The 24,204-nt window shown below is 43.8% G+C and overlaps 2 protein-coding genes across 2 annotated transcripts in view; one reads left to right on the top strand and one right to left on the bottom strand.

Moving 5' to 3' along the window:
- Nucleotides 1-9,011: 9,011 nt before the first annotated feature.
- prpf4bb (pre-mRNA processing factor 4Bb) lies at nucleotides 9,012-18,781 on the top strand. Its single transcript, XM_085763846.1, has 16 exons — nucleotides 9,012-9,077; nucleotides 10,787-10,865; nucleotides 11,277-12,418; nucleotides 12,909-13,076; nucleotides 13,439-13,597; nucleotides 13,845-13,926; nucleotides 14,055-14,256; nucleotides 15,531-15,604; nucleotides 15,732-15,822; nucleotides 16,015-16,162; nucleotides 16,303-16,440; nucleotides 16,524-16,677; nucleotides 16,763-16,877; nucleotides 16,963-17,114; nucleotides 17,234-17,320; nucleotides 17,494-18,781. Exons 1-16 carry the CDS (start codon nucleotides 9,019-9,021, stop codon nucleotides 17,695-17,697), a joined length of 3,054 nt encoding a protein of 1,017 aa, XP_085619972.1. The 5' UTR covers nucleotides 9,012-9,018; the 3' UTR covers nucleotides 17,698-18,781.
- Nucleotides 18,782-19,910: 1,129 nt separating this feature from the next.
- gli3 (GLI family zinc finger 3) overlaps nucleotides 19,911-24,204 on the bottom strand; it is a 96,097-nt gene continuing 91,803 nt past the window's right edge. The window contains exon 15 of the mRNA XM_085763886.1: nucleotides 19,911-24,196. Coding sequence (XP_085620012.1) covers nucleotides 21,795-24,196 — 2,402 coding nt within the window. The 3' untranslated portion in view covers nucleotides 19,911-21,794. The remainder of the gene's footprint in view (nucleotides 24,197-24,204) is intronic.

Below are 24,204 nucleotides of genomic sequence, written 5' to 3'. Positions count from 1 at the left end.
CAAGTAATGACGATTCAGCTGTAATTAACTGCTGCATTGTGGGAGAGGGACTGTCTGCAAACAGTTCTGGTAAAAGCAATTCATAACAACATAGCACAGGAAATATCATGTTAATTGCAATTTAAAAATAAAAAAAGAACACTCCTCAATGCGGATGCACAAATAGAGCGAACAAATGCTGAAAATCTGTGCATAAAACTGGAAATGGTACAGTTGAGATCAGAGAAGGCAATCTAGCTCTAATGGGCACATTACATTTTATGAGATAGAGCAGATTGTGGGAGCAAAAGTCTGCCTTCATGCCCCTTTTGAGCTTGCAAGTGCACCTTGATGAGTGTTTCTGGCTCACAATGGCAGAAGTAAGTACTCTGAATAAGGAAATAGAGCCAGTCAGGAAAATATAAAGTTTCAATTTGCACATTTTAACTGTCCAGAGAGATCTCCTTATTGTCTGACAGCTTTATGCTCAGCTGTTTCAAAGTTCCTTGTTGCCAGCAGGACTTCTGTCTGCACAGAAAAGATACTGCTATTGTATGGATAAGCAAAAAATATTACTGAAAGGAAATGTTTTTATTTACCGATACATTGCAGTCCATCTGCTTTTCAGGAGTACTGGTTGGAAAGGAAAACCACTGAGAGCAGCGGACATGTTTGAATGTTCAGTTTCTTATGGTGGTGACTGGTATTCAAAATGGAGATGAGATGTAATGGAAAAACAGAATCTTACTTAATGAGAGTATTCTTTGAAGCAAAATACTAATAGAAAACATACATTTCAATCAGGCTTCAGTATAATTTTGTAGTAGTTAAATTAATGACATTTCCACATGCAGCTTTGTGGTATTTGATCCCCCCCATTGTATTTCATGGCAGATGGGGGCACTGCATATGGAAAATATCCTAAAGGGAATAATTACAGAAGTTATGATGCACTGCATGAATGCAACTTTACAGGATTGCTCATCTGAGATGTTGTTGATAGCATGAGGTGAAACAGATTACACAGGAGCTCCTTCAGATATTAACTGTACCAAACATTAAACTATATCATTACAACAGTATAAATTACACAGTGGGAAGAAAATTACATGTGATGCACTGTAATAATAAAGTTGCTCAGGCCAGCGCTGAATGTTTGAACCGTCATGTTGTGGTTGAGGTGTGATAAGACGTGTTACACAAGCTTTCAACAGAAGCAGAGCTGAGTCATCCTGAAAGACATCCAAACACCAATTTTAAGATAATTTCACTGGATTGATAGTGGTGCACACATCTGGGTTCGATTATGCTTCGACCTCACAGGATGGAGTCAAAAAGGCATTATTTTCTTACAGGCTGATTCCAGAGAGAGAATGAAACGGTAAGGGAGAAGTGTGTTGACTTGTGATGAATGGTTGAATGGTGGAGGAGGCGTACCTCATGTCATTGTCTGAATAGGAGAGACATATGGCCAGTGACCAGTATTGGCTCAACATGGTCAGCATGAACACAGTACAAAACAACTAGTTAGTTTAGCAAGTGCACTGCTATTTACCGCGATATCTGCAATGAATGTTCCCACTTCTCAGTTTTAATAATAGCAGATCACCTAAACTACTGATATAAATAGGATAGGCCTACATTTGTACACAGTGCTGACCTTAGCAATGCTACTTAGACACGCCTCGTGAATTGGCAACATTTCACAATTTCCGTCAACATCGATCTAGAAGGAGAATATGCCCATTAAAGCTACATAGCAAATTGTAACTTATTGACATTCCTTCACGTGACTCACATTAAGTTATGTAAAGTAGAGTTACATTTAAAGCAGAAGTAAGCGATATTTTTGTGTTAATATAAGTCTTAAATAGTTATATCTTCCGACAGCAATCACTTACATAGAGTGTTTGGACCGAAACACGGGTCTCTCAGTCACTCTGCTCTGCTCTGAGCCGAGGAGAAAACTTTTCTTGTATCCTACAGTTTTTATCCAATGAGGAGAGAGAACAGCATGAAGGGATGCGCGTGAATGTGGTGACGTAGGGACGAGGACCAATAGATCCATGACGAGGGCGGGGGCTGCTAACTCCGTCGGCTGACAAGAAGTTATGGTGCGTTCAGGGCAGCCCGTAACTCGTGTTTTTCCGACCTGTGAATTCGTACCAGTTCGATCTGGTGTGAGTTCACAGATCGGAAGTTACGAGTGGCCGTTATAGTGCACTTTCACAGGCATCAGGTCGCAGAAACGCGAGTTGCGGGTTGCCTGGAACGCTACAAAGTCGTAAGTCGTGACTTGAAAATGTAACTTACGGTTTCAAAAGCCTGCTTGGAACGCAGCATTAGCCAAAACGACCGGATCGCTTACTTCTGCTTTAAAACTGACAGTGTTCAAGTTGCAAACATTGAAAACTGGACTATGAATCTCACAAAGCTAGCAGGCTAGCTGTGTGGGCAGTGTTATGTAAAATGTCAGAATGCCATCATCATGCATGAACATTTTGTTATGTACAAATATGTGTTAATGTATGAATGTTATGTTTTTTATAGGATGATGTTCTACGTCAACATCTTGACATGTTAGCAGGCTAAAATGTGTTAATTAGCACTCTACAATGTACAGGCAATGCTGATGGAAGACTTTTTTTTTTTTTAGTTGCTGTTCATTTTCTGTCTGTATCATTGTGTTACCATGATAGATGTGGCTTAAAAAATGTCAGCCAAATGGTTGCACCACAGTTTGAGATGGATAAAGTCAAATGATCACCAAAGTCAGGGGGATTCATCCTCTGCATGGAGCATGAATGTTTGAATTACCATGTCCAATTCTGAATTATTTTGGTCTGGACCGCAGTGGTGGGCTGACCGACTGACAGCCAGACAAAACTGAACAAATCAATGACGTGTGCCCTATTGTGAAATACCCCATTTCTCCGGGAAATTTTGGTGAAGTTTTTTCACGTGTGTATATGCTGTACGCTGCACGTTTAATTTTACTGTAAGCATGAATGATTAGAGATGATTATATTACATGGAGAAACGGCATCAGTGTTATCAGAAAACCCCTTCTCCCCTCGTGTAATAATAGGATCTGTCTGTTTCGAGCAGGGCTTCAATCTGTGGTTTGGCCACATTTACACAGTCAGCACATTCTGCCTCAGTACCCCATTCCAGTATAATTCCTCTGAAAGAGTCAACTTTAAATGGAAAAATAGACTTTTGCCCACTCATCCTTAAAGCCCCTCTCCTGCAGAATTGTAAGCACATTTGTCTGCAATTACAACAGAGGCAAAGCCGAAACTCTGTTGGAAAAAAAGCAGGAGGACATTTTAAAAGTTTGTTTGTAAAATAAAAGGTTATGTGGCACCAGATAGTATATGTCCTGATGATTATTGGATGTAAAAAGTCATCATTTAAGAGGATGTTGAGTAGATAAAAAGTTAGCTAGTTAAAGAAAATCAGAGGTAGGCCTAATGTAGTAGCAAGCATCAGTTAAAATGTGTCCAAACAGAGGTTAAAAGGTCAGAGATTAAAGGGATAGTTCAACATTTTGGCAAATTGGCCCATTGCCATAATCGCTATAGTAATAGCAGTAGGTTCGTTACCTTTAATTGTCGGTGTAAGCTATTTTTAGAACGGCGGAGCGAAGCGGCAGGCTGCTCAGGGCTATGCTATGGACGCTAAGGGAATTTCTTGGTTTCCCTCATCAAACTCATCAAATACACAACCCAACAACTCAAAAACGCTGTTGTGGACAAGTTGTGAGCTGCACATTCACCACGCTATGAGATAATAACGGAACGTTACGAGACGGAGCTGTTTTAGACGTAAATTCATACAAAACCGCTGATGCGCGTTGCGTTCAGGGACAGTTTTTCAGCAAGCAGACTCTGTATTTACCCTGTATTTACCTCGAAAAAGGCTCCGTTTCGAAACGTTCCATTATTATCTCATAGCGTGGTGAATGTGCAGGTCACAACTTGTCCATGACAGCGTTTTGGAGTTTTGGGATTTTGTATTTGATGAGTTTGATGAGGGAAACCAAGAAATTCCCTTAGCGTCCATAGCATAGCTCTGAGCAGCCTGACGCTCCGCTCCTCCGTTCTAAAAATAGCTTACACCGACAAATAAAGTTAACGAACCTACTGCTATGACTATAGCGATTATGGCAATGGGCCAATTTGCCAAAATGTTGAACTATCCCTTTAAGAATCTAAAATAACCATTATTGAATTATTTTTTCAAGTGTCTGGGACCTGAGTTCAGGGGGATGTCCAAAAAACGCCAAAAGCATGCTTCCCAGTTCAGCATGAACCTGAGGTAAATGGAGTGCAAGTGCGTCATTAGTTCTTGTGCGATATGGTCCAGTGGACAAAACTAACATGGAAGTCATTTGTTCTGGTCTGAAGGAAAGCATAAATTGAGATTTATCTGCACTTAAAATGAACTTAAGTTTTTGAGAGCAACTTCTAAATTGGTAAAACAGACCTTGAGTAACTCTGTAGCAGACTGTAAAGCAATGAAAAAATATTGGAGAGACAATTAGATTTATATAACAAGTAAAAAGTAAAGGTCCAAGGAAGGACTGAGCCTTGAGGGAAACCTTTTACGTTTTGATTTAACAGTTCCTATTGCTACTCACTATTACCCGTCCATGAGATAACCCTTTACCAAATTATATACAACTTCAAACTTTTTTAAAGCAACAAATGGCCAACTATATGATGTGATTTGGTCAATATTGTTTTTCTTTATTATCCAATGAGTGGTGGTAATAACAGTGTTTTCTCTAAAACTGGATTGGTGTGCTACAAATGGTTTTAATAACTGCATGTTTTGGTATTAAATTTAAAAAAATCATATAAAATAAATAAAAACTCACAGTGTACGAGCTTCAGCATGTAGCTGGAGTGGTTTATGATGTTTACTTGGAAACCTAGGAGGTGGACCTACAGCACAGCTTTCAAGGCTAACATTTTTTGTCTTGATTATCACCCAAGTTGCCTTCTACACCCATATTTAATTATGCAGGGAGGAGGAAAATTGGGCCTTCTACAGCTCCTGTTTTCTAATTTGTTACTCCCTCACCATACCAGTCTCTAAACTAACACACCCTTACTTTACTGCTGTTCATGCAGATGTCTCTAATCATGCTCAAGTGGTGGCCCAGCCTTCCTTGAATCTAAGCAAGTGCTGTAGATTTCTTCATTTAAATCACCTGTGGTAGCGACAGTGAAATCATCTTGAGTATCAAAGTGAGACTGCTCCATTTGTCCACAAGCCAGAATAATGTAACCCCGTTTCCTCATCCCTTCCCTCAAAGCTCACATAAATTTCCCCCTCGACAAGGCCGCTTCTTTACTCTTGTAAATCCTATGCCAGCTCTTATATCCTCAGACAACCCAACATGAGAGGCTCATAAAGCAAATCTGTTGAGAAAGGAGCAGCAAAGAAAGAAAAACGTAAAGATGTACGCACCTGTCAAAGAACAAAGAACATCTGCGCTGATGGAAGCGGGCGGTCTCATTTTATTGAGAAGCATTGTGGGCTGTGGCACGGCTTCACTTGGACCAAGTCGTTCTGAGCCATAATTCTGTCTTTATCCATAGCAAAAGACAAAACCCAGCGAGGAGGGCAAGGGCTGGGGGTGATGGTGGGTTAGTGAACCGCCTGAGTGTTTTTAACAGGCTCTATAATGGACTGTGGTTGTCTTCACTGAGCATCTGTTGGACCTCATGTTTTATGGCCCCATCCTCATTGTGTCTGCAGTGAAGCTTGGAGAATTGGAGGGAGTGAGAGCCAAGGCAGACCTTATGCCTGTTTGCTTTATGTCCTCACTATGGAAATCCAAGTTCCAGCTATAAAAGTCATAGCCTAACTCAGATCTGCAGCGTTTGTCAAAAAAATCTGTTAGTTCTGTGAATGTTTTTCCAACAGTGACTTCCTACTGCATAAACCAACAATCCTTTTAAACTTGACATTATCACCTGACTTCCTCCTTACCTCCTACCAACTGATAGAGGTTGTCCAGCAGCCTATGGGCTATGGGCTCCTCTTCAAAATTGATTGATCAAATGAATGATCTTTGAATGCTGTGACTAAACTTCATTAGTAATTTGAACATCGTGCACAGCAGATGTTGGTCTTTCACCCACTGCTCTATGAATTTATATGAAACATGTCTTCACTTGCAGCTGAAGTTCATGGATTTTGTTTCCCCTGCAGTCGCATGTTTGCTTCAGCAGACATTTTTCTACCTGTTCCCTCTTGCATCTAAGGGAAGGGCATGGAGAAAGTGGCAGGAAATTAACAAAATGATCCATATTGGCCCGGATAGCCAGAGGTGGTAATGAGCTGAGTCTATTTGTGGTATAGCCTAGCCTACTTTAGGCTTAGTTGTGGGTTGTTGGACCACTGCACTTATAGGGTTAGGGGATCTGGAAGATGTCGGTAATGTTTTTGAATATAGCTATTTCTGTTCCTATTTTATTGTTAAAGCTCTGACTGGCAGTTGATATTTGAATTCCTTTGATGATTTTGCTGATGTTTGTCTGCTTGTCACTATTCACCCTATAATGTCCAGAATGGATTATGCTAATTTACTAGTTGAGAGAATCACTTAAAGGACAATTCCAGGCAAAGTCAACCCGGGGCTATAGATTGGGGATGTTTGAAAAGCCATGTAAAATATTAATATTTTAGGTCTAAAAGAATGAATCTGAAGGAAATATCTGGGAAACTAGGTTGAATTTGCTTGGAATTGTGCTTTATGTAGGCTAAAAGGGAGGGGTCCACAGCAGGAAGATCAACAACACTGTAAGTAAATTAATAACAAAGTAACCTACTTGAGTTAGTTTTTTGACAAGCCTACTCAAAACAAGATGTCAGTGAAACACATGATTATAATGGTAATGCCAGCAGGACTGCCATCTGCCAGAAGTTGACCCATCTACCAGGATATCAGTAAGTATTAATGCTGTGTAGGCCTACCTGTAAAGCTCCATCACCATCATATTGCTGTGAATAAGCAACCACAGGTGCCTCACAATAACACAATTTAATACGTCATATAAAGCTGTTATGTGTGGATAATGCTTTTGCTTCCTTGAATGCAAGTGTTAAGCTCTGATAGTGACTGCTATTTACAGTTTACATCTTTTGCTTTTCAGTCTGTATTGAACATGGCATGAAGGAAAACATTAAACCATGTGGTAGCTATTTGGTGTTTTTACCCTTTTCAGAAAACAATCTGATTTTGTCATCTCATGTAAACATCAATATCTCTGATAGTGGACTTTTTTTGCATGCACGTGTTTGGTAGTCATGGTGATAAGTGTGCGATAAGTAAGTATGTGGTAAGTAAGGCCAAGAATGTTGTCACGCATGCATCCATTGGCTATACTGCTTCTCTGTGCAGGGTCATTGGGCGAGGGCTATGTACAACCGAAACAGGTCTCCAGTCCATCACAGAGCTGATAGAGACAAACAAGCTCACTCACATTTACACATACAGGCATTTTAGAGTCCCCAGTAACTTAATGTGCATATCTTTGGTCTGGTGGAGGAAACTGGAGCGACCCACAATGGCACTGGGCTTCAAAAATGTTCTGTGGCAGGACCTTTAAAGACTGGAAACAAGATTAAATAGTCAGATAGAGATTATGGTTGGTGATGCAAAAAAAACTCCTTAGAAATCAGGCATTGAGAAAGAAAAGATTTGGCCTATTCTACAGAAGCTACAGGCATTCACAATTCGAACCCTTTGACAGCACTAACCACTATAACACTAGGGACCACCCTTCGGATTTATAATCTCTTCATACATTTTAGAAAACATTTTTCTCAGAAAAAATGTCTCCTATAATGGTGGAGAAGACAGCGTTGAAATAAAGGATTCATCTGACATTTTAGTCAAAGATATCAAAAGTGCACAATGAGGTTCACAACCCCCACGTGCACCCAGTGGTTCACAAGGGGCCCTCAACAACCACATGATTGACCAAAGACATCCTGTGGTATAACAAAACGGAGCAACCTCCTTGAACCTACCCTTTCTGTTCCATTCTCTTTTTGTAGCCCATTTGGCTCTCTCTGAAAGACTGCACTCAAGGGGTAGCTACTGGTGCAATAGTTCTGCTGGGCAGTAGCTACTGCCACACAAACATGACTGGCTATATGTTATAGGCCTACTTTCTATTTCTGAAAAAATAAAAAATAAAAGTAAAAAGTAAAATCTTTCTCAAAAGGCCTGACAGTGACTTTTTCAGACCAGTGTGTTTGAGAGTGTTTTCAATGTAAAAAAAAAAAAGTTACATTTGATAGTGCTATTCTCTTGTAGGACTACTGATCATTTTTGAAGATTCAAACCCTAAACTTGCTATAGATAAGTTTGGCTTTTTTTTTTTGCTTTTATTAATCATGTAGGGGCTAATTTTAGAATTTTACTGCATGCCTGTAACAATAGAGTTTTACTTAACCCCATGTTTTGGAACCATGCCCCTTCACACACTGAGCCAACTCCTCAAAGTGATTAAATCTTGAAGTTGGCTTTCTTCTGCAAGTGGTTGGATAAAGCATAATTTGGCAAAAGGTAAGTACCTAGGCTACTGTTGACATAATTCTGTCAAATCATGTCAATTGTCAGCTTATTTATTAAAAATTCCTGCCAGTGGTGGAGAGGGTTTTCATATTCCTTAGGCTACTTAAATGAAATGGCTAGGCCTCCTACCCCTAAAAGATAGGCTGGAAATGTTACTTACAAGTAGCCTAACCTAGGCTATATAAGCAGGGGAATGTGCTTTAAGTAGCCCATCAAAAGTAAAACTTGTTCATGCAGAAACCAAAATTTGATAATATTCTCGCCTGAAAACGTAAACTTACACAAGCATGCACTCTGGCGGACAAAATACAAACGTCAGTGCACAAACCTGACTTACGGTGCGCCTCCACCCCGACAGGGGGCGCGTCAGTGCTGTGATACATGTTGCACGTCTGAGGTCCAAATAATCGAAAAAGAAAAGGCCTCCTCAGCTGAGGAAAATGGCCGACGTTGAGATGGACATCACGTCCAGAAGAATGAATAATGGCAACGAACACGTGTAAGTGATTTAATTTAAGAATATAAGTTCGCAGTAAGAGGGTCTGAGCCACTTGCGTATCCGAAATCAAAGGGGAACTGTTTAGTGAGTTTGAAGTACGGGGGTGAAACGGAGCAGCAGGTTCACGTTGTTGCCGGGGCTACCTAAATTACATGCCAACGGCTGGCTAACGTTCTTAGCACATCTGCTAACGTTCTGTAGCTTACCAGCGTTAAAGTTTCGTTAAAATACAGCACACACAAATACCCCAGTTACTGGGTTTCGCACATTTCTTCTATTATATACATGTCCGATTACATGTATTCAATCGGTGGTGTTGTATAATAAGCAACGACCCTGAAACTTAAGTTAGCATGGCTTGAAGCTACCTGAGGATGTAGCTTGCTAGCTCTTAAGTTGGCTAAGAGCGGTTAGCCTATCGTAGCTAATGAGTGGAAACCGTCTTGGCGGTCGAGCTTAGGGGGAAGCGCAAACAAGTGAAGTACACATGGTGCGAAATGAGTTTCCTTATTGCACTATAGAGCGGGTCCATCTGTATAAGTTTCAGTCACTGTATTTTGCGGTACTGCTTATGTTTCTTCAGTTTCTAGCTAAATTGAGCGCATTACGTAACTGTGGTTTGCTCAGCGCTCCCCTCCTGTGCTGCTTATACAGATCTGATCTGCATGCTGCTTTCTGAATCCTGGTTTTCGTTTGTATACACGTGTTAAAATGAGGACAGCGTAAACGATAGACTGCTACAGCATACATGCAAAACATGCACCATATCTGGCTAATATCTGAGTTTCTTTGCAGCTTGAATTCAAGAACCCTATCTGTCGTTTTTTCATAAATTATAAAAATATAAATAGCTAGTTCAGACTCAGATATTTATTGACCCCCTTTTGAAACACTGTAACAGTGGATTGCACTGAGCTTAGAAAGTAGGGGATTTTTCAGAGGATGCTAAAACTGACTGGCGCCCTGGTTGCTATTGGTTACTAGTGTTGGAGGAGACAACAACAGAAAGCTCACTGTCTTCAGTGTGTGTTCAGGCTGCAATGCAGGCATCAGTGCTGTCAAACTTTTTTCCCGGTTTGAGCTGCAGTGATGAGTCAGAGTTGATCAACATAAAATTAATTTCAAACCGTTTTGATAATTGATTCATTATATTGGCTATTTTTCAACGCTAATGGACAGATTTCAGTCTATTCACTGTGATGACTGGGTGTTTATTTCTGTTTTGTATCATAATTAATTGATTATGTTTGATATTTCATGACTAGCTGGATAAAACAAGACATCTGAAGACCTTACAATTATACACTAAACACACCATTTTATACAAAATGTGATTGATTGAGAAAATAATTGATAGATTAATTAATGAAAGTAATTGTTAGTTGGAGCCCTAAACCTACTACAGATACCTCAAACTGGTCTGCCAATACCAAAACCTTTAATTTCAACATGTAATAACAACAAATAACTGTGTGCAGTGTTTTTGGAATAAATGAACCGGACAGTGAAACACATTGATACAATTTCACAATGAAGATACAGTTTTTGTTTTGTGCGTATGAATGTGATAGACGCCTGTTCTTCTGCAAATTCATATCACTTTATTTTCTGTTAATTATTAAATCCCAAACTTTCTCTCTTGTGGTTTTTGTACCAGTATGCAGCATTGTTATTTCAACATTTATGACATCATGTTTTCTGTTCAACAGGAAGCAGGATCTGGAAAGCCATGAAAGAAGTGGAAATGAGGACAGTGGAGACATGTCTGAGGAAGAAGAGGAGGAAGAGGTAGGGGTGGACAACAACTGGCCTAAATATCTTCAGTGGTATGATGTCATGATTCTGAGCTAAATTTCATTCATTTAACTTTAGTTGATGCACTTCAAATTAATTTGATCTCAAACTGTAGTGTTGGTGCTGTGTGTCACTGTCTTCACTTAATGTTTTTATGTTTTTCTAAATGACCACAACCACATCAGACATCACAAATCTCTGATGTACATAAATATACTCAAATTATACTTATGTTCTTGTAATTACATGGTCTGTCTTTTTTTAACAACACTCTAGCCCTAACCCTAACTTAATCTCTAAAACAAAGAGGAAGACAAAAGATGACTATTATCACAACATTGTCATTATTTGAGTATCGATTTGATCCAATGCCTCAATCAAGGTTGACATGTCGTCTCATCCTAGGAGGAGGCCGAAACTAATGGTGAGAAGACAGAGGAGGGGGCCAAACATCACAGCAGCAGTGGTAAACACAAGAGGAAAAAACACAAGCACCGCAGTAAGCACAAAAAACACAAACATGCCTTTGATGAGGACAAGGACCGCAAACGCAGACATCGTCACAAACACAGAAAACACAAACGCAAAGAGGGCTCCTCCCCCTCTGCTGCCGCCCTCTTTGGCTCCACGAGCCACAAAAAGGTTGAATCCTCTCCGTCCTCTGGAAACCCAAGTCTGGATGATCGGGCCTTGCTGGAGGATTTGGAGAAACAGAGGGCCATGATCAAAGCTGAGCTGGACAGCCAGTTGATGGAGGGCAAGGTTCAGTCCGGCATGGGCTTGATCCTCCAGGGTTATAACTCTGGATCAGAAGAAGACGGAGAAGCTAGGGTAAGAAACGGAGAACAGCGTCAAAGAGGCAGCTCAGGTAAACCCATATCTCCCAGAGCGGGAAAAAGTGGGAAATCGAGACGGGACTCAACAGAGGGCAGTAAGGCTGGCTCCAAGCGCCGTAGTCGCAGTAAATCTGCAGACAAGCCTGCAAAAGAGGCTAAGCAGGACAAGGTGACCAAAAGCACCAAGGACACAGGTGTCAAGGACAGAGGCCGCGCCAGGAGCAGGTCAAAGGACAGAAAGCGTTCAGATAGCACTGACAGGTCCAAGGAGAGAAGGAAGTCCAGCTCTCCCTCCGGCTGGCGAGGGGAGCAGAAAGGCGGCCGCACCGAAAAGCGGCCCTCTCCTCCACGGGACGACAGACCAAACCAGGACAGAGCGACCCGCCGGTCCAGATCCCCCGGACGAGAGCGGCCCGGGCGCTCCGAAGCGGACCGGGACAAGCGGCCGGCCAAGTCTCCGTCCAAGGACGCCTCATCCGGGAAAGAGAACCGCTCCCCTCACAGACGCGGCCCTCACAGCCCCCCCGCCAGGAAACGCAGCGCTTCCCCTCGCCACAGAGACGCCCACCACCCCGCGGCCAGCGGCGCAGACAGGACGTCGAAACAGAGCCACTCACCATCCAGAACAAGGTCCCCCCCCAGGAGAGGACGCAGTCGCTCACAAGACATCGTCAGGAGGAGGGACGTTGACAGACAGGACTCGCCGCTGAGGTTGGTGAACAGAGCTGAGTTTGACTCGTGACTGCTACTAGAGACGAGCTGACTGAGATAAGAGTCATTTATCATAAAACCTTGAGTGGTTTTTGTCAATCGCCAAAGGTGGTCAGAATATTTGTATCCAGGGCTCCACTCCATGGGGGCGTTTTGCCCCTAAAATTTAAGAGGAGTGTGCAACCAATACATTTGCTGGGGTTTTTTTGTATTTTAACACAAACGGGCGACTCAAAGAATCTGGAATCTGTCACAGACCAATGTGTGTGCGCCCCTAAAATTTCTGCTTGCGCTCTTACTTAAAGTTTTAAGTTAGGGGCCACTGTGCTACTAGTAAAAAACAAACAAACCTTGAGCCGTGTTATCATATACCATGTAGAAAACACAAAAACATAATCTGAATGCTTTCACCATCACCATTGATCTACATCCAAGTGAATGTGTAACGTCCAGTTGAGCTCATCGGTCCACCCCTCTGATGTCCCTACAGGAAGCGCCTGCGGCCAGATATGGGGCCCGGCAGATCACGAGACACCAGTCCCAGATCGGCCTCTCGCCGCCGGATGAGCCGCTCACCTCTGAGACGGAGGTCCCCATCACTACGACGACGCTCCCGCTCTTCCCCCCGCAGACGGAGCAGGTCTCCACTAGGACACAGGTGAGGTTTTTAGTACATCAGTGTAGTTTATGTAATCCAAGTTAACCATTGTCTTTCCCCACTGCAAAGTACAAATTGTTGGGTGTAAGATAGCGTTTCCTCAGTATTTTTAATTCCTCAGTTAATATTTGGGTGTGTGAATGCATGTGTGTATGTCTATGTGTGTAAATGTCCTCTCTGTTTGGTTTTTTTAATAATGTAAAGCACTTTGAGCTGCTTCCTGTATGAAAAGTGCTCTACAAATAAGTTTGATTGATTGAAGTACCCTGCACCAGAGTTAGCTTTTCACTTTTGAGCTTTTTTCAATTAGAAAAATGACTTAACTTTATGTAATAAAGTGTCCCTGTCTGACATCCTCACAGGTCTGGGGAGAGGGACAGGTACGGTCGGCTCAGACAGTACCGGCGCTCAATGTCCCGCGATCGGGATAGGAGGAGACGGCGCAGCAGAGATGAAGACAAGTTCAAGGGAAGCCTCTCAGAGGGCATGAAGGTCGACCAGGAGTCCTCAGAGGAAGAAGTGTGAGTGTCTGTAGATCATCAATATCAGTTGAACATGTGGTGGTTATTGGGTTACAATACCCACCTGCTTTAATTAAACAATCTTTTTATAGTCTTGCTGCTATCTGGTGCAGTAAAAGTGGATTAAGCTTGTTCATAACAAATGGTTTGATGTTAGTTGTGTCAGCACATCCTGTTGATGCGCTGCTCCCATTAACAGGAAGTTGTTGTGCTGCCACATTTTTGAAAGCCTTGTTTGCGTTTGTAGGTTGGAAGACTTTGACGGCGAGGAGGTAGATGAAGAAGCTCTTATCGAACAGCGGCGTCAGCAGCGCTTGGCCATCGTCCAGGTGCGTGCACATTTACACCGAACTGAATTTAATCCAACCGGTGAAGCCGAAGATTGAACAGCTGTTGTTACAAATATGTCTATTTATACTCTTGTGCCTGTTTGAGATATACTCTCTCCTTGTTACAGAAATACAAGGTCGGGAATGAAGACACCAACATGATATCAGAGCCCAGCAGCCCCCAGAGCAGCACACGCAGCCGTTCGCCCTCTCCCGACGACATCCTGGAGCGAGTAGCCGCCGACGTCAAGGAGTACGAGCGCGAGAACCTCAACACCTTCGAGGCCAGCATCAAAGCCAAGCACAACCTCATCGCCCAGGAGAAAGACGGTAAATGTCCTGGTCGGATCATCACGTGTTGGCGTACAAGGCCAACTGAATGAACCGCGCCGTCACGTGTGTGTGCTCCGTAGTCGGCCACCACCGTCCACCTGCAATCACCTCCCTTAAAGGGATAGTTCAACATTTTGGCAAATTGGCCCATTGCCATAATCCCTAGAGTTTTAGGAGTAGGTTCGTTACCTTTAATTGTTGGTGCAAGTTATTTTTAGAACGGCGGAGCAGAGCCGCGAGCTGCTCAGAGCTACGCCACGGGGGCTAATGGGATTTCTTGGTTTCCCTCATCAAACTCATCAAATACACAATCCAACAAAACTGCCCCCGACGGGAACACACATCAGCGGTTTTGTATGAATTTACCTCAAAAACAACTCTTTCCTGTAACGTTCCGTTATTATCTCATAGCGTGGTGAATGTGCAGGTCACAACTTTTTCCTGATGTGGCAGTTTTGTTTGATGTGAAACATTGGTATAAAATCTTAATATAGCCTGGAATAGGAACAGATGGTGCCGGTGGTAGGATGGCGTTGGCTTGACGCAAGTGCCCACAGAATATCTATCGTGCTCTATCCATCTTCCAGCTCCAGCCACGGCCAAGGCCTTTGAAACGCGGCTGTAGGAAATACTCGTGGGTCACTGCATCTGCTCCCGTCATCACTGAGGAACACAGGCCTCTGTGAACATGAAGGAGTTCAGAAAGTGAGCAGCTGAAAGCTCTACCAGGGATCACTTTGGATGGTCCTCTAACAGTTTTTGATTTTTATAGGCAGCAGAATGGTTTTCTCAGTGCTCATACAGCGCGCTTTCCCCCAGTTTGATCATGATGAGTTCAGCAGACGTGGAGGAAGGAATTCATAAAGATGAGAACTGGGTTTAAATTTATTATATATAAGTATAATTGTGCGTTAATATTGATGCTTCCCTGCACTTAGGAACAAATCTGGCACTTTGAAATTGCGATGTAGATCGTTTATGATTTTGGCCAAAAGATCCCAGCGCACAGACGACAAAAAAACTGAAGTGGCATGATTTGAGTGACAAATGCAGAGTTGTGTGATCCAGGGATTTTTAATTTTGTTTCTTCTTGTCATGTGTTCATTCAGTTGCTGGCTTGTAATCCAAAGCCTGGGTGTCTCTGCCACCTGCAGCATGTTTTGATCTCTGCAGAGTATGTGAATCAAACACATGTTCCAGATATTTCTGTTTTACAACACAGCGGACAACAAGAAACCCATCACGCGGTGTGTCACTGTTGTTTGTTTCAGGAGCCAATCCAAAGAAGCCCTCGGCCCCTGACATGTTCACGGAGTCGGACGACATGTTTGCTGCAGACTTTGATGTGAGTACTTCCAATATGAGTTCTCTTACGATGCTCTTCTGCATTTTACTCCCCATTTTCTACATTTTAAAGAGCAACAGGAATAATAGGAAACACAGCTGAGCCGCTGAATTGTTATTTTATGCAGAGCGCCAGGATGAGAGCAGCAGGCGTAGGAAAGGACTTCAAGGAGAACCCCAACCTCAGGGACAACTGGACTGATGCTGAGGGTTACTACCGTAAGTGGCGCCTTAGATTTTGAAGGGGAAACACCCATGGATGTTTGTTTAATGTCATGGCAACATAACACTGTGGCCTCTTGCTGAGACCTGTGAATATGGCGGTTGCAGCCATGAGTCACATTTTTTTCTCTATTGTAATCAGACAAATCTCCACGCCCGTGTGGGTGTACTGTTTTTCGGGTTCTCTAGGAGTGAACATCGGGGAGACGCTCGACAAGCGCTACGACGTGTACGGCTACACCGGCCAGGGCGTGTTCAGCAACGTGATCAGAGCCAGGGACACTGCGAGGGCCGGCCAGGAGGTGGCAGTCAAGATCATCAGAAACAACGAGCTCATGTGAGTGAACCAGCAACATTTTTCACACAAGTCACACAAATGTTTTCCTATCCAAACATGAGATACTTAGAAATACAATACTCTCGGCACCAACATGTGTTTGATTGGATGAAAAATGTTTATATATTTTTGGTGAACAGGCAGAAGACGGGTTTGAAAGAGCTGGAGTTCCTCAAGAAGCTGAATGACGCCGATCCTGATGACAAGTTCCACTGCCTTCGCCTCTTCAGACACTTCTACCACAAGCAGCATCTGTGTCTGGTGTTTGAGCCTCTCAGGTACTGGAACGACCTTCTTTCTCCTCAGAGTGTGTTGCCGTCGGTTAGTATTTCACTTGCTAATACGTTTCTGTTTCCTGTAGTATGAATTTACGCGAGGTGCTGAAGAAATACGGTAAAGACGTGGGGCTTCATATCAAGGCCGTGCGCTCCTACAGCCAGCAGCTCTTCTTGGCCCTCAAGCTGCTCAAACGATGCAACATCCTCCACGCTGACATCAAGCCAGACAACATCCTGGTAACGGTCCAGATACTCACGCGTAAAATCCAACCAGATCGTAGAGTGAAGAATAAATGTACTGACTCATCTGTGTTCATCCAAGGTGAATGAGTCAAAGACCATTCTGAAGCTGTGTGACTTCGGTTCTGCCTCCCACGTCGCGGACAACGACATCACACCGTACCTGGTCAGCAGGTTTTACAGAGCTCCAGAAATCAGTGAGTTGCTTTATTTGTGTAAATTCTAAGCTTTAAGAAGTAGCGTTCAAAGCCGGACCTTGCTCACGATCTCTTTCTCCCTCAGTCATAGGGAAGCCGTATGACTACGGGATCGACATGTGGTCTGTTGGCTGCACTTTACACGAGCTGTACACCGGCAAAATCCTGTTCCCCGGATCTTCCAACAATCACATGATCAAACTAGCGATGGACCTCAAGGGCAAGATGCCCAACAAGGTGAGGTTGCATCATTTAATTTTTTCAGTTGTTTCCTCTTGCTTGATGAGATGTGTTGCCGTTCCATGCGGTGTTCAAGAAGTCGCGGCTGATGCAATCGTGTGGTTTTCTTCCCTCAGATGATCCGTAAAGGCCTGTTCAAAGACAAGCACTTCGATCAGAATCTGAACTTCCTGTACATCGAAGTAGACAAAGTAACAGAAAGGGTAAGCTGTTCTGACTCCTCTGCACTCACACTTGTGAACGTGTCCTACAATTTTACAAAGTTACTGGTTCAGGGCTGATACGACGCACCTGGCATGTAATGAACACGTTCAGCAGGTCTAATCATTGACTCGCGTCTCTTTTAATGTCCTCGTCTCTCTGTGTGCACCATCAGGAGAAGGTGACGGTGATGAGCACCATCAACTCCACCAAAGACCTGCTGACGGACATGATCGGAGGCCAGCGACTGCCTGAGGACCAGAGGAAGAAGGTGATGCAGCTGAAGGACCTGCTGGATGGCACCCTGATGTTGGACCCAGCCAAGCGCATCAGTATCAACCAGGCTCTGCAGCACCCCTTTATCCAGGAGAAGATTTAACACTCTGAACTCCCAACACACTCCCAGAGCAGATGGAGAACCAACCACTAAACCAGCTCTGACAGGAACTCTGCAGAGAGGCAGCCAACCCACAGACTTCTATTCAGAATGTCACCCGCTTTTGTTCTTCCTCAACATTATTTTGTTCACGGATACATAATTGTGTTTTATTGTAAATAGATCATTGAAATGGTAGCCATTCTTGAAAACATCAATTCTTTTTTTTTTGCGATTCATCATTGTAAACTTCCCCTCATACCGGCAATGCAGTTATGGACTTTTTTTTTTTTTTTTTTTTAATTTAACTGGCATTGGAGTGACAGATGTGTAAAAGATAAACTATAATTCCTGTAAATACTGTATGTTTACTGCATTAACAATCTTGAAGCAGCAGACAGTTGGAGTTTTGTCGTAGATGCAGACGTCTAAATACATCAGTCTTTTTAACCACATTGCTCATCGTGGGGCGATGCATGCTTTTTGAATGTGCACCCTTTGTGCTCTAGATTTCTGTGGTGCAGGCCTGTGTAAATGCTCTGTATGTGCATCAGTGTCCCACATGTCACAGCACCCCACCCCCAAACCCCGTCCTCCCCCCCAAACCAAGTTTCCAGGCCTTGAGGCCTGCGCTGAAGGAATAGATGCATATTATGAATCCCCTGAACAAGATTTTCTTTTTTTTGTTTGTTTGTTTGTTTTTAAATTTCAAAGCAGGTAGTCATTGTTTTCTGTTGCTGGACATTTCCATGTTTTTTACCTTCCTCCCTCCTCCAGCACTCTGGTCTAGATCCTGGCTCTTAAGGCTCTCACACTCAAGTGCCTCCTGTATGAGCCTAGTGTGTTAAAACACCAAAACAATGCTGGCCTGTTGAAGCCACACCTGTGACCCTCTTCCTCTCCCACTGTTGTAAATAGTCCATAGTTACTGTTATTTCATGTATGATTTTTTTTTTTTTTTCCATTTAAGTGGTTAAAAAACAATCTTGTGATTTCAATAAAGAATAGTTGTGGAAACGCTGCTGAAAGAGCACCTTCAATATAAGATGATTTTTTAGTAATAAAATGTTTCCTATTGTATACCAAACCCCCCTTTCTTCATTTTATCCCCAACATGCTGGCTTCGTTAAAGTGACGACATGTGTTGTCCAAGCAAAGAAACAGTTAACAAGAACGTATGCAGAGATTTCTTAACTTTTGACATATCCATGGGTGAGAGCCATGTGTCACAGGAAGGACAGTCGGTGGTAAAGGAGTGTAGGAAAGGTGCTTTATTCTCTGGGTGAAAAATAGTATTTGTCAAAAGCAAAAACTCTCTATCGTGTCCAGCCGGAACAATTTACAGGCTCTCATGCTCCCTCTCAGCAGCGGAAAGTCTAACTGTACCCTTCATTTCCGTCGCATGATTGCACTTGTGTTGAGCTTCTAAAAAGCATAATGGGAGTCTCGCTTAGAAAAGGTTCCCATTTTACTCCGTCTGGAAAATTAGGGAATGATGCAAGATCTTTCTGTGGTTGCATGGAGCTCGCTAAAAGGACTTCAGATAGGAGCTGATGGGCTGTTAGCCTTAAGGCATCTGTAAATACATGTGGGCTAAAGTGGAATAAGCACCGCTATAGGAGGACAGTGTCAATTGGGCAAGGGCACTAACACCTACTGGCTTTAATCTTAACACAGAGAGACGGGGGCACGGCTGCTTTTAATCTGAATATGTAACCAAACAAGTGATTTATAACCATGCTATCAAATTCATGAGGATGAAATTCACACACTGCACAGTGCCCACTTTACACCATAATTGTAGTTTCTTGTGTCAATCAGAAGAGGGCATCAGAAGCACAAGGTATGCCATGTGTGTGAAACCAGTACAGAGACTTTTAAAAGTTCTGCACATTAACTGTTAACGGTGTTTGTTATTTTTATTGGGAGAAATATATACATATATTTATATGAATTTAGATTTATGCAACATCCCTTAAATAACTACAAATTTATTATTTTCTTAATGAAGCCGCTGCATGTGATTTGATAATGTATTCAGTCTAATTAATAGTGTCTGTGTTGAATTACATTTTTAAAAAAAAAATCATTGTATCTTCTATTGTTGGCTGGTGTGTCCATAAAAAACTTAATTCAAACCAATACATTTCATATATTGTCAGTTCAGCATAATAAAAAGGAAAAGAGACTTAATAAAAAGGAAAAGAGACTTAAAATATAATTTCCATTTTTATTAAAACCATACAAACATTTGTAGTCAGTTATAAAAGAGCAAAGTGGCTCTTCTGGCGGAGGGGCAGCGCTGGGCACTTGAAGCTCCGCTCTGAGCCAGATCTGTCTGGCCTCGACCCAGGGCCTGGGAATCCCTGCTTTCAAAGTCAGTTCTTTATTGGCCCCAGGATACTCCCCCATTTCCTCTGCTAAACCTACAGCAAGAGTATTGTATTTACATATAATATATAAAAGCACAATAAATGTGAAAACTTAAAAAAACAAAAAACAAAAAAACAAAATCAAAGAAAAGTAGAATGCATTTCGCAAATCTTTACTTTTCTGATATTCAGACTTTTCTTATATAAATGTTCTAGCATTTTATCTTCTTTTTTTCAGGTCTCACAAGACACTTTACATGTTTAATTTGTATTTTTTCATAATTCACAATGGAAGATTGGCAGTGATCTTTCTCTTTACCGACAGGCAGATACGTATAAGGCACATACCTCAATGTAATTTCCTTCTCTCAAAAGGAAATGATTTCTACTTCTTTGAAGAAAAAAAGAAAACACCATGAATGCACAGCTACAAAAAAAAGTACCAAAGTAGTACCAAACAATACAGTACAGAACAGTAAAACAATTTGTACCTCATTGCTTTGATGCTGAATAAAACGTAAACTACTTAATATTCTGTGCGCAGTCACATACAACTGCAAGGCAATACTAACACTGCTGACAAAGTCACTGCAATACTCGATGGCAGTACACATTCTGAATTTAAGAGCTTTGGAGAAAACAATGCAGATGATTTCCTATAAAACAAATCACATCACTTTACAGCACTTATCATTATGAGAGGAAAATCCATGTGCTGTGGACCACTGATGGTCATTAAGACAGATTAAAACCATAAAGTACTCATATCATATCATGTCAGCAAACATAAAGCACCAAATGGGACCTTTGATCATCGAGGAGAAAATGTCCATTTTCACATCAGCTCCAAACAACCGTGCAATCCAACATCAAAAAACAGATTATCACAAACGGAATATAAAAAACACTGTTATATACACGGAGTACCTTACCAGACTAACTAAATCAAGCCATTTAGATATCAAGTAGACGACTATCTACGGTGCCTTGAAGACTTGGATGTGTTGTCCGTTATTTTTTTTTGGACTCGATACCATCTTGACAAAAACACCACTTGGTAAAAGTTGGTAGAAGCACTGAAACATTTACAGATTCACAAAAGTAACATACAAACAAAATGACAACAAATGTAAATATACCACTTATTAAAACCTATGATATATAAAGTTATCGTCAGGGCCCATGAAATTCATGACCCATGTCTCACCTGCTGGAACAAGAAATGGATTTAGCGATTTTGTACCTGTGGGATCAGAACGGTAGATACTTGGCACATGGGCTAGTCTATGTACTAATATAGACAGTGTTCAATGTTTAACCTCAACTGCATGCGTTTTTTTTTTTTTTTTACCAACAGTGTGTACAGCAAAAACAGTGACAACACACAGAATACTGTTTTCAAAGACGTGAGCTTTAGCTCCCCATCACATAGTAATACAAAGAGAAGGGCTTCCAAAAATAGCCTTCATTCCAGAAAAGGAATATAACTATTTAACTATACATAATTTTAACACATCCCATTTCTGGGTGGGATGACTTTTTTTTTTTTTTTTTTTTTACAAAATAAATGGGTTTGGCAACTGCCTATTCCAGAACACTTTAAGTACAGAATAAAGTTTTCATAATTGCCACTTTTGTCTTTATCTTCACATACACCAGAGTTTTTCTCTTCCTTTTTTTCCATTTTTTCCTAAGGGAGGAGAAAGCAGAGAGAGAGAGGGAGAGACGCTACTGCATGATAGCCAGGAACTTACTCTCCTCAGCCAAGGTGCTGAGGAGAGAACTCATGTCTCCGATGGCCATGTTGTTCAGGCCGGGGGCCACGCTATGGAAGGTTGCGGATGTGCGAGGGGTGGTCAGACGTGATGAGGTCCTGGATAGACCCTGGAAGATGGAGGGACTCAACACCCCCGAGACCAAGCTGCCCTGATCGTAGCCATCCTCCAGTATGGCACCAAAGTCCAGACTTACCCCCTCGTCTAATACACCGGGCACATTGCCGTCCACTGTGCTGGTCACCTGGTCCGCACCGGGGGAGAGGAGGGCAACCGAGTTCCCGTTGCCACCGCTGCCGTCGCCTTGTCCCACCACCGACTCGGCCATGGAGTCCAGCAAGCACTGGTCCTCCAGGACGGGGAACGAAGGGGCCTTCCGATCCGCTGGTTCATACGAGAGGCAGTCCCCAAAGCCCTGCTCTAAGTATCCGTGGTCCGAGGCCTCCAGTTTCAGCCCAGATACCTGATGTGCCAGGGAACAATGGTCCCCACTCCTCTGCAGTTGTTGCTGCTGCTGCTGCTGGTTCAGGCTACCCTGGATCTCACTCTCGGCGCTGAGGTACTGCTGGGTCCTGACCAAGTTCCTGTAACCGTTGTTTGGTGGGCGAGGGACGTGGTGGACCTGCCGATTGTGATGAAGGAGCGCCGTCCCTTGGGAGAGGCTGGGGAGGTTGTCCATGGAACCCCTGTTGTGGTTGAGGCTATTCCCGACTTGACAAGAGGTGCTACCGTTGTGGTTCTGCTGGAAGTGGCTCTGTTTTTGAGGTCCATTGGAGGCCTGCTGTTTGAAGCCCTGGGGGCCCAGAGGCTCATCCACCATCTGCGAGAAGTTTGGCCTTCCGAAGGTGTTCGCAGAGTTGTGACTAGAACCTCTCATGTCCATGCAGGAGTTCGGCGACGCCTCTAGCTTCACCCCACCGTTGACGTAGCAAGCACTTTGAGACTGATTAGCTTGGGAACAACTGTTCTGGAAATCAAGGGGCACTTGCTGCTGAACCACCATGTTCCCAAACCTGCCAAAAGGTGCAGATACAGGTCCATGCTCTGTGCCCGACCACCTTCCGCACTGTATCTGGTGGTGTCCTCTCTGAGGAGACCTTTCCGTGCTCCCAGAGCTCACTTCATTCCACTGGATGGGAAGTTTACTGGGGCTCTTCCTCTCTGCTATCTGCTGCTGGAGACTATGAGGCCCCGGGAAGGCCACATTCAACCCTGATGTCTGCATCTGCTCCAACTCCTCATTAGACGGGTGGGAGGTATCCCTTTGGCTAGAAGCTATTTGGTCCTCAATGTGCATGTAGGAGCCACCATCCACTTGAACCTGGGAGTGGAGATACTGCACCAGGTCGTCCGGTAGCATATCCTCATCCCCGAGCAACAGGCCGGCCTCATCCTCCATGGCCAGGGCTTCTAAGGCTGCGTGCTCCGCGATGCTGGGGGTGTACGGCGAGTGCTGCAGGCCTCTCTGCAGGTTGCCCTCTGAGCGCGTGTAGTTCTGGAGGCTGAAGTTGCGAGTTTCGGGTGTCGAATGATGAGACAGAGGCGGAAGAGGGTGGAGGTTGTTAAGGCTGTTGAAGCGCTGCACCGGGGGCAAACCGCAAGCGTCGAGAGTCTGCGTCCGGACTGGGTCGCTGGCCCTCCGGTTCCCGTTCAGTGGTCCCTCACCGGGGTAGAGGACCCTCCTCCTGTAACCTGCGTGTCCCATCATGTACCCGTTGGTGTACCCGTTGGTGCCCTCGCTGCAACGATGCGGCCTGATCAGAGGCGGCAAACCGTGGTTGCTGCCGCCGTCGTCCATCATGGCCATGCGAGTCTTCAAGCTCATGCGCTCCATGTTGGGCAGAGGCGTGGGAGGGGGGCCGCCGGTCGCCGCTGCGTACTTGGCTTTAAGGTGGTAGTGCTGCGCTGGGGTTAAATTGAGCATCCCCCGTGAGCCCCCTCCTCCTCCTCCTCCCATGCCCGTTCCTCCTACACCTCCACAGCCCCCACCTGAGAATATCCCTCCACCTCCCCCTCCCGACCCCCCACCTCCGTACTGGCTGGCCTCGCTGGACCGGCGGGAGGCGTCAGTGGAGATGGGGTCGTAGGAGTCGGTGGAGCTGAGGTTGTGGAGGCGGCGGTGGTGGTGGTGGGTGCCCTCGCTCTGGGAAGCCTGGCTGGAGCGTCGGCTGGAGAAGCAGGGGGAGATGCCCGAGGAGCGGCGGCTGCTGCTCAGATAGGCCGAGCTGGTGGCGCTGCCGCTGCTGTCGCGCCGGTCTCGGAGCAAGTTGAGCACCGTTAGCTCCGTGCTGCCCAGCTCAGCATGAGCAGGTGGCTGAGGAGCAGACACCCCCCACTGCCTGCCCAGACAGGATCCTGGGGAC

This window comes from Trachurus japonicus, chromosome 20 (genome assembly GCF_045865225.1).
Source record: "Trachurus japonicus isolate A0001 chromosome 20, Traja_1.0".
NCBI classification, from domain to species: domain Eukaryota; kingdom Metazoa; phylum Chordata; class Actinopteri; order Carangiformes; family Carangidae; genus Trachurus; species Trachurus japonicus.
The sequence above is the reverse complement of the archived record's forward strand: the minus strand, read 5'-3'. Positions and strand labels throughout refer to the sequence as shown.